Source organism: Octopus bimaculoides, chromosome 12, assembly GCF_046866305.1.
Source record: "Octopus bimaculoides isolate indiv1 chromosome 12, ASM4686630v1, whole genome shotgun sequence".
NCBI classification, from domain to species: Eukaryota; Metazoa; Mollusca; class Cephalopoda; order Octopoda; family Octopodidae; genus Octopus; species Octopus bimaculoides.
In genome coordinates this window covers 39,762,939-39,772,919 of record NC_142939.1, presented here as the reverse complement: position 1 = coordinate 39,772,919, position 9,981 = coordinate 39,762,939, and the positions used below count along the sequence as shown (strand labels likewise).

The 9,981-nt window shown below is 35.7% G+C and overlaps 1 protein-coding gene across 2 annotated transcripts in view; it reads left to right on the top strand.

Annotated features, from left to right (window-relative positions):
* Positions 1–5,995: 5,995 nt before the first annotated feature.
* Positions 5,996–9,981, top strand: part of LOC106878093 (sodium- and chloride-dependent glycine transporter 2) — a 67,559-nt gene continuing 63,573 nt past the window's right edge. Inside the window, exon 1 of one of the 2 annotated variants that reach the window (XM_089360952.1) lies at positions 5,996–6,404. In XM_089360952.1, coding sequence (XP_089217078.1) covers positions 6,354–6,404 — 51 coding nt within the window. In that variant the 5' untranslated portion in view covers positions 5,996–6,353. The remainder of the gene's footprint in view (positions 6,405–9,981) is intronic. The other variant, XM_089360951.1, reaches the window with a different exon arrangement.

Genomic DNA, 9,981 nt, shown 5'->3' with positions numbered 1-9,981 from the left:
AGAATATATACACACACACAATATATATATATATATATATATATATATATATATATATATATATATATATATATATATATATATATATAAGATATATATAAAATATATATATAAAGATATATAAGGAAAATAGGGCAAGGTAGAAAATGCCGAGATAATTTTATCATGAAGAAGATTTTAGTACCGGTTTCAGTCTTTGAAGCTTTTTCAACTTAGAAAATATCAAATATTTTTCAGAACTGTTACTACCTACCTACTGAGCCTTCACAAAAGTAAAAGAGAGACAGGTAGACAGAAAAAATTAAAATGTCCCTTGTATTTGAAAACTATGGAAATGTTATTAAAAGAACATTTCATTTATTTTTTCCACGATTTACTTGTTTTTCATGCTTTACTCTGAGTTGAGAAAGTCGCAAAGACTGAAACCGGCACTAAAATATTCTTCATGATAAAACTATTTTAGCATTTTCTACCTCGTCTTATTTTCCTTATACATATCAACTCGTGTGTTACTTTTCAACCTTCTACATATATGTATGTATACACACACACACACACACACACACACACATATATATATATATATATATATATATGTGTGTGTGTGTGTGTGTGTGTGTGTGTGTGTGTGTGTGTGTGTGTGTGTGTGTGTGTGTGTACATACATATATATGTGTATGCATGTATGCATGCATGCATGTATGCATGTATGTATGTATGTATGTATGTATGCATGTATGTAATGCGTGCAGTATGTAATGCGTGCAAGGGCATACTGTAAAATCTCTCAAATTAGATGACAGAACAGAACCTCTCCAACTAAGAACTCCTGGAGTCAACCTAAAGGATCCTAAACATAACTTCGTAAGTAGACCTTCAGTTAGATTAATCTGCCCAACTAAGTCAGATATTGGTAGGATAAGCAATCTTATTATAAATAGAATTATTCTTACAATCAAAATGAAAATATTTCCTACTTTGTCGTCTAGCACTATAGGGGTCAAGTAATATTAACAAGACAAACTTTAAGCATCTACAGCTTGGTATTGATCACAACTACACTTCCATCTCTCAGATTCTTCTAAACAAAGCTCTTATCTTTGCTATGAAGTACTCTAATTTAACTAAAAAAATATGTGGATATTACTCTAGCAGCCAGGAGAATAATTATTGAATTTAATAAGTTTGAACTAGAAAAAAATAGGCAGCATAATTTTGATATCACCAAGGGATCTAATAACCCTGCGCTAATCACTGATCTCATGGGAATGTACTTATATTGTATTAAAAAGTAAATTCGTAGTTTTGAAGGCGGTATTTACAGAGACGATGATTCTTCCACTATACGTAATTTCAGTAATATTGGCTATGTTAGAAATTAATAAAAACTTAGGCATTTTAAGAACGTGCTTTTGTTTGTTAAATTGGGCGACAACTTCCTAGAAATTACTCTAGATCTTACTACAGGTGTTTTTAAACCTTTCCTTAAATCAAATCAGCATTTAACATATGTTAATCACCCTCTCAAATCATGTAAAGGTCGTCATATTTCCCATAGTAAAAAGTGTGTCCTCCCGTATATCATTGCTCTCTACTAAGTAGAACATATTTAAGCATAACATTAGCTACTATAATGATGCACTAGCTATAGTTTGTTATAAAGAAAAACTAGCATATCTCCCTAAATGTAATGAAACTGAGAAATAAGACACACTTCTCATCTTCTTACTCAGTTTCTTATGCGAACTGCTAGAATGCAGCAGCTACCTAGATACATGTTATAGAGCTAAGTGAAATGGCGAAGAGATACAAAGGTGAAATGAGTCGAAACAGCTGTAGTGTATTTGAATTAAAGAATCTCGTAAATTACATTTTCTGTCATTGATCTGTTTATATAAACTCCACGGACACCAACGAATTTCCGAAGTAAATCCAGTAGCATATGCATCCGTACTGTTGTTGACATCAAAAACAGCATCCTACAAGGTTTCTCCCCAATATAAAGGTCTCGGTCAGAAGTCATTGCCTCGGTGAGGCCTAATGTTCGAAGGTCGTGCTTCACCACCTCATCCCAGGTCTTCCTGGGTCTACCTCTTCCACAGGTTCCCTCAACCACTAGGGTGTGGCACTTTTTCACACAGCTATCCTCATCCATTCTCGCCACATGACCATACCAGCGCAATCGTCTCTCTTGCACACCACAACTGATGCTTCTTAGGTCCAACTTTCCTCTCAAGGTACTTACACTCTGTCGAGTATGTACACTGACATTACACATCCATCAGAGCATACTGGCTTCATTTCTTGTATATGTAACACAAACCTGTTTGCGTTACGAATTTTGACCCTCTGCAAAATCCCAAATTTTATTTAATTTGCTTTGCGGGAGCAATTGTTTTATCGAAGGCGTATGTTGTTGTTAAAAGCTCGAAATATGAGAGTAGAAAAACAGCCAACAACTGATGAAGGGTCGTTTTTTATGTTGCTTGTCCTATTTTCCATTTGTGTCTTTCGTTGTTCGAAAAAATAGTTCATATTTCATGTACTCGTACTTCGTATTTTTTTGTTGTTCATGTTTCGTGACGTCCTGCGCCCACATATGCATATATATATATATATATATATATACGTATAGATGTTAGTATGTACATATACGTCTGTATATATGCATATATATATATATATATTATTATTATTTATATTATTATATGATTGAACGCCACGCATCCTCTTCCAAGTAAGTTTTATATATAAGTTTAAAGGGATATATATATATATATATATATATATATATATATATATATATCATAAATATATAGGGATTAGCAGAAAACCTGCTTCTCCAACATACTGAGAATTCAGAAACAGCAGCCAAAGAACTACTGATTCTAAAAACTACAAATTTTTCTCTAATTGATAGCGATATTCATGGTACACACAGAACCAAAGACAGAAGAGAATAGTAAAAAAACAAACTTGCCTTTAATTAATTTGGTACGAATCGTTTCACGATTAGTGGTAAGAAAATTACCTCATTTCGATCTTCAGCCAAATAGAATCAGTAGTTCTTTGGCTGCTGTTTCTGAATTCTCAGTATGTTGGAGAATTGACGATTCCCTGCCCTGTATATCTATATTTAGTAATACCTCTAAGATGGTCAGCTAAACCGCTATAGGTCGTACGGGACTTTTTTCTATGCGGGACTATTTATGATACACACTGAATTGAATTCATTAGGGTGAGAGATTTTAAACTCACTGGCCGATAAATTTCTTAATGTCTGCCTCACGTGGTCTTGATGTCGCATGGTCAAAATTTACGTGCGTTATTTAGACATTGGCAAATTTATTAAAATATTTGGCTGAAGATCGAAATGAGGTAATTTTCTTACCACTAATCGTGAAACGATTCGTACCAAATTAATTAAAGGCAAGTTTGTTTTTTTACTCTTCTCTTCTGTCTTTAGTTCTGTGTGTACCGTGAATATCGCTATCAATTACAGAAAAATTTGTAGTTTTTAGAATCAGTAGTTCTTTGGCTGCTGTTTCTGAATTCTCAGTATGTTGGAGAAGCAGGTTTTCTGCTAATCGCTATATATTTATGATTATAAATGGCTTTACCGAAAAGGTTTTTTCATACTGAGCTACCCGGCATAATTGTTAATTATTAATTTTTATTACTAATTGATGATTCCCTGCCCTGTATCTCTCTCTCTCTCTCTCTCTCTCTCTCTCTCTATATATATATATATATATATATATATATATATAAGTTAAAATTTTGATACACACACACACACACACACACACACACACACACACACACACACACATATATATATATATATATATATATATATATATATATATATATATATATATATATGTAAGTTTAAAGGGATATATATTTTCCTCATAAATCAGTTTCAGATGCCGGCTAACCACAAGTTAGCAATAAGTTGCTAGACTGGTGACTATTCATGTTTGGTAAATGCGAGCGTCCTGCTCAGGACTGCAGTTGAAACGGGCGTAAGTCCAGAAAAGAATGATATAAATAACTATTTAATAGAATTATAGATATGAAAAATATCCATTCTCCATATCATTATATATAAATATAATACATTAGTATCCAAAAGTTTAAGATCACCTATAAAAATTTTTTCAAAGTGGGATTTTTATCTCAATGTAATTGATTTAGATCCTTTTTGCAGGGTATAAAAATATGGAATAATATATTGCATAAAGTTTGGCGTTTATTCGATATGGAATAGCGCTATTTATACATATTTTATATGCAAATGATCGTATTTCTTGACGGCAAGCCTATTTGGCAATGTTGTCAAAAGCATTTTAGCGTCTACTTCTTGGCAAAATTTTGATTATTTCCACTGCTTATGTGCTGTCGGTTGAGATAACATCACTTAATGACTGTTAAATGTGTTATTGTTTCTTTCGGGTAAAACAATAATGAGTAAAATTAGTGAAATTCCTAAAAGTCAACCTAAATATGGGAAAAACCTGTAATTTATCACCTGGAAAGAGATAATACATTGTCATATTATGTAGAGAAGGATGTTGCTTTCGAGATATAGCTAAAAAGCTTAAAGTTTCCTACACTTCCGTCTGCTCCGCCATTGTAATGTATAATGAAACAGAAAAAAATAATGATAGAGCTCAGTCAGGCCGTCCAAAAGTGACTTCTAAATCACAGGATAAGTTCATTAGAGTCACTCAAAATAGGTGCCTAACAGCAAATGAAATTACTGTACAAGTAAGTGAAGCCGGCGAAGCTAATGTATCTCCTACAAGAGTGGAGCAAAGACTCATTACTGCTGGTCTAAATGGCCGTTGCACTGCCAGAAAAACCACTGCTTCCACCTGTGAATAAACGTAAACGACTCATGTGGGCCAGAAAATACCAAACGTGGACCGTTGACCAATGGTAACGAGTCCTCTGGACTGATGAATCAAAATTTGAAATCTTCGGATCCCAGGAAGAATTTATGCGAGGCGAGGAATTACCGAACGGATGACTCCTGAGAGTATTGTTCCAACTGTAAAGCATGGTGGGGGAAGTGTGATGATCTGGAGGTGTTTTGCAGCCAATAGTGTTGAAGATATCCATCGGGTGACAGGAATACTGAACCAAAACGGGTATCACTCTATCCTCCAACGTCATGTCATTCCATTTGGGACGAGGTTGATCGGTGATAATTTCATGCTGATGCAAAATAATGATCCTGAGCATACGTCTAAGCTATGCAAAACAAACTATTTACAGTGGAAAATGGATGAACTGTAATGGAAAGGCCAGCCAATCCTCCGACTGCTATCCCATCGAAATTGTGTAGCATGAATTGGACCGCAGAGTCAAAAAGCAACAACCAAGTAGTAGTGCAGAAACGCTCTGGGCATTCTTACAAGAGCAATGGCAAAATATTGCCAGTGAATATTTACTTTCATTGCTTGAAAGAATGCTCAGAGTAAGATCCGCAGTGATCTTTGAGAACAGATATTTCGATGAGCCTAAGATTTAGAGTTTTCCTCTGGTTTTTCACAGTTTTGTTTGGTTGTTGAGTTAATAATGTCACCCAACGAATGCAACAATACATTACTAAAAAAAATTCACCATAATTTCTCACTTGTTTCCATTTCATAGATGTTTTTCAAAATAATTTTATGTGATCTTAAACTTTTAGATAGTAGTGTGTGTGTATATATATATATATATATATATATATATATATATCGAGAAAGTGAGGGAGAGAGAGAGAGAGAGAGGGGGGGAGGGAGGGAGAGAGAGAGAGTGAGAGAGAGAGAGAGAGAGACAGACAGACAGACAGACAGACAGACACAGACAGACAAACAGAAATTGAAATTTTATTGGCTGGCTCTCAAAACCAGGACAAAACCAGGACGCTTGGTGAACTTACGACTACAATTGATTTCGTAAAATTCATTATCGTGTTCCAGTAAACTGAAATATTTATATTCATATGCATAAAAAGATTTATAGAAGCATAGTTTTGTATATACACTCCTTACCTGTCGATTTCAATTCTTGTTGTACATATACACCTGTTAATTTTAACTCTCTCAACAAAGCCGCCTTTTTAGTAACATACATTATATGTAGAGCATCACTCTTTCTCACAGTTTCACTCGTTGTCTCCAAATCTCTCTCTTTATCTGTATATATATGTGTATATAGATAGATAGACACATACATACATACACAGATAAATTGCTGTGTATATAGAAATATATATATATATATATATATATATATATATATATATATATATATATACATGTGTATATATATACTGGATTACATTTATACGAGTACGTAATGGGACTTCTCACCGGATTATGTTTCAGAAAAAAAGAATCAATAGATATTGTAAGTATTTTTAAAATTTTCTATTATACTTGTTGTTGTGGTTTATTATCATCATCATCATCATCATCATCATCATCATCATCATTATTATTATTATTATTATTATTATTATTATTATTTTAAAGGCGGCGAACAGACAGAATCGTTAGCATGCTGGGCGAAATGCTTAGTGGTATTTCGCCTGTCGCTACGTTCTCAGTTCAAATTCCGCCGAGGTCGACTTTGCCTTTTATTCTCTCGGGGTCGATAAATTAAGTACCAGTGAAACACTGGTGTCGATGTAATCGACTAGTACCCTCCCCAAAAATTTTGTGGTCTTGTGCCTTCAGTAGAAAGGATACTAATAGTTGGGGTTTATTATTATCATTATTATTATTATTATTATTATTATTATTATTATAAAGACGGCGAACAGGCAGAATCGTTGTCACGCCGGGCAAAATCCTTAGTGGTATTTCGCCCGTCACTAACCGCTATGATGCTCCCCCACTACCCTAGCTTGTGATCAGAAATGCACATATCGTCAGCCAATAAGGGACATACTCAACTGGCTGAAGTCAGATAACTAACAAGCAATTCTGTGCTAATGAGCAGAATATTTGCTGTCGTCCATCTTTTAAACCAAGACAAAGCAATGTACATGATAACACTTCTAACATTAGTTAAGATCAGAAGCCATGAGAGCCAATGCCTGGTACTGCGTCAGGGCATTTATTATCATTATTATTATTATTGTTATTATTGAGTGAGAGAGCAGTGCATGCCATCAAAGTGACACTGGGGTAAAATATACAAAGCCCAGTATACCCATCATGACTACCTGTCTGATAAGGGTACACCAGGCACATGCATCACAACCATACATGCGCGACACGGTGATCTCATATCAAGATAAACAGCACATGACCTCGCAGGTGGGGTCCAGTTAGAATTTTCTTCAGGTCGAGTAGCCCATCCTGCTCAAAAGGTCCCTGAATAAGGTTTGTTTAAGGATGTTGAGCAAAACACCCATGTTTCCAAATGTAATTATTCAAACCCAAAAGAACTCCTCTCAACACATGGCTATGATGCTCCCCCACTACTTCTGCTCATGATCAGAGATGCACATATCATCAGCTACCAAGGGACATGCTCAACTGGTTAAGGTCAAACAACTGACAAGCAAATCTATGGTATTAAGCAGAATATTTGCTGTAGCCCATCTTTTATACCAAGACAAAACAATGTACCTGATAACACTTCCAATCAATTAAGATCAGAAACCATGAGAGCCACTGCCTGGTACTGCGTCAGGGAATTGCCACTGCCTGGTACTGCATCAGGGCATTGCCACTGCCTGGTACTGCATCAGGGCATTTATTATTATTATTATTATTATTATTATTATTATTTTATGTTTGACTTTTGTTTTGCATTTGTACAAGTTGGATCCAAGTCTCACCCAGAGACCTCAAGAGACAACAAGTTAGAAGTTCATGTAGGTGTTATGCCTAGGGTACCATATATTTGGATTTGTACAGTTTTGTTCAAGTGAATGTTTAAGAAACCATAAGAAAATTATGTTTGCTTTAAAATTTGAGATCACATAGACAGTATTTTACGTAGGATATGGGCAGTTCCCATGAGCACTATCTTTTGGACTTCAGCCATTTTGGGGTTTCCTGGTATCTGAGCTAGGTAGTAATCAGCCCGTTTCGCTGTCATTCCCAGGGCACCTATGACAATAGGTATTGTTTTCGTCTTCAGATTCCACATTTTGCTAATTTCTATTTCAAGATCTTTATATTTGCTCAGTTTTTGGTAGGTCTTGACAGATACGTTTATATCGATTGGGACAGTCATATCAATGAGGAGGCATGATTTTTGTCTGAAGTCTTTCAGTATGATGTCTGGCCTATTTGCGTCTATCTTTCTGTCAGTTTGAATGGTGAAGTTCCAGAGGAGTGCAATGTGATCATTTTCAAGTACTGGGGGTGGTTTGTGTTCCCACCAGTTTTTATCATGGGGCAAGTCCAGGTTTTTGCATATTACCCAGTGAATATATTGTGCAGCTCTATCATGCCTGTTGAGATACTCTGTAGGCGCAAGCAGACTGCACATGGAGACAACATGATCGATGGTCTCATTTTGTTGTTGGCATATACGACATAATGGGGAGCTGCCGTTCTTTAATATGTTGGCCTGGTAGTTCTTTGTAGGTAGGCATTGATCTTGGGCTGCTATGATAAACCCCTCTGTTTCTGATTTCAAGCCAGAGGCCATTAACCATTGGTGGGTAAGGGCTTTGTCAATATCTGCATTATTCGCTCTCTTTGGGTATTTGCCATTGAGAGGTTTTCCATGCCATTTTTCAGTCATAATAGCTAAGGCAGCAATTTTAGCACGGGTTTTCAAGCGCTTAGCTTTTTCTGTAGGTGTTTCTAGTTCGTCTAATTCTTGAATTTGTTGCAATTGGAATTCACTTAGATATTCCTTTGCCTGTTTTGTTACTGAGTAAGATGCTTTCTTGCTTTCATATTTTAAGACAAGTTTTAGCATCCAGTCCTCAGAGTTTTTCATATAGGTGTCTAGGCCAATTGTGGCTACCTTCATTGATAATGCCAGCTGTAGTAGTCCTCGACCTCCCTCTTTTCTTGGCAGATAAAGACGTTCTATATCTGCCTTAGGGTGGTGCATTCTATGCATTGTCAACAGTTTTCGTATTTTTCTGTCAACATTACATATTTCAGTAATTGACCAGTTAACGATGTTGAAACTGTAAGTCACGACTGGTATGGCTAGAGCATTGATCGCTTCGATCCTGTTTCTCGCGTTCAGCTCTGTCTTCAGTATTGCTCTCACCCTGCGATAACATTCTCTTCTGATCCTTTCCCTCATCACTGAGTGCTTGATATTGTCCCCTTCAATTACCCCTATGTATTTGTAGCTCTCCGCTGGTTCTAACTCTTTTATGACATTTTGCTGGTCAAGGTTCACATTAGATGTATTTGTCATTTTTCCTTTGATAAAGATAGCTTTTGCACATTTATCAAGGCCAAATTGCATCCTGATGTCATCACTGAATTGTTTAACAATCGCTAGTAGGCCTTTGAGTTGTTGGTCATTTTTTGCAAAGAGCTTTAAATCATCCATGTAAATGAGATGATTTATATTTTTATCAAATATTTTATAACCATACTGTGCATCATTGAGCAATTTTGAGAGCGGTATTAGGGCTAGACAGAAGAGGAGTGGTGATAGTGAGTCACCCTGGAAAATGCCACATGAAATTCTTACATCTCCAGCATTTAGAGATTCATTGTCATTGTTCAACATCAGTGTGGTTCTCCATGATCTCATACTTACAGATAAAAAGTTTCGCAGAGTAGGAGCTATTTTATACATTTCCAGACATTTCCTAATCCAGCTATGTGGTAGGCTATCAAAGGCCTTTTTATAGTCTATCCAGGCTATTGACAAGTTTTTGTGTCGCTTGTGACAATCTTCTAAGATCATCTTATTGATGAGTAGCTGATCTTTACAACCATAAGATCCACGTTTACATCCCTTTTGCTCATTAGGGAATATGCTACTTTCT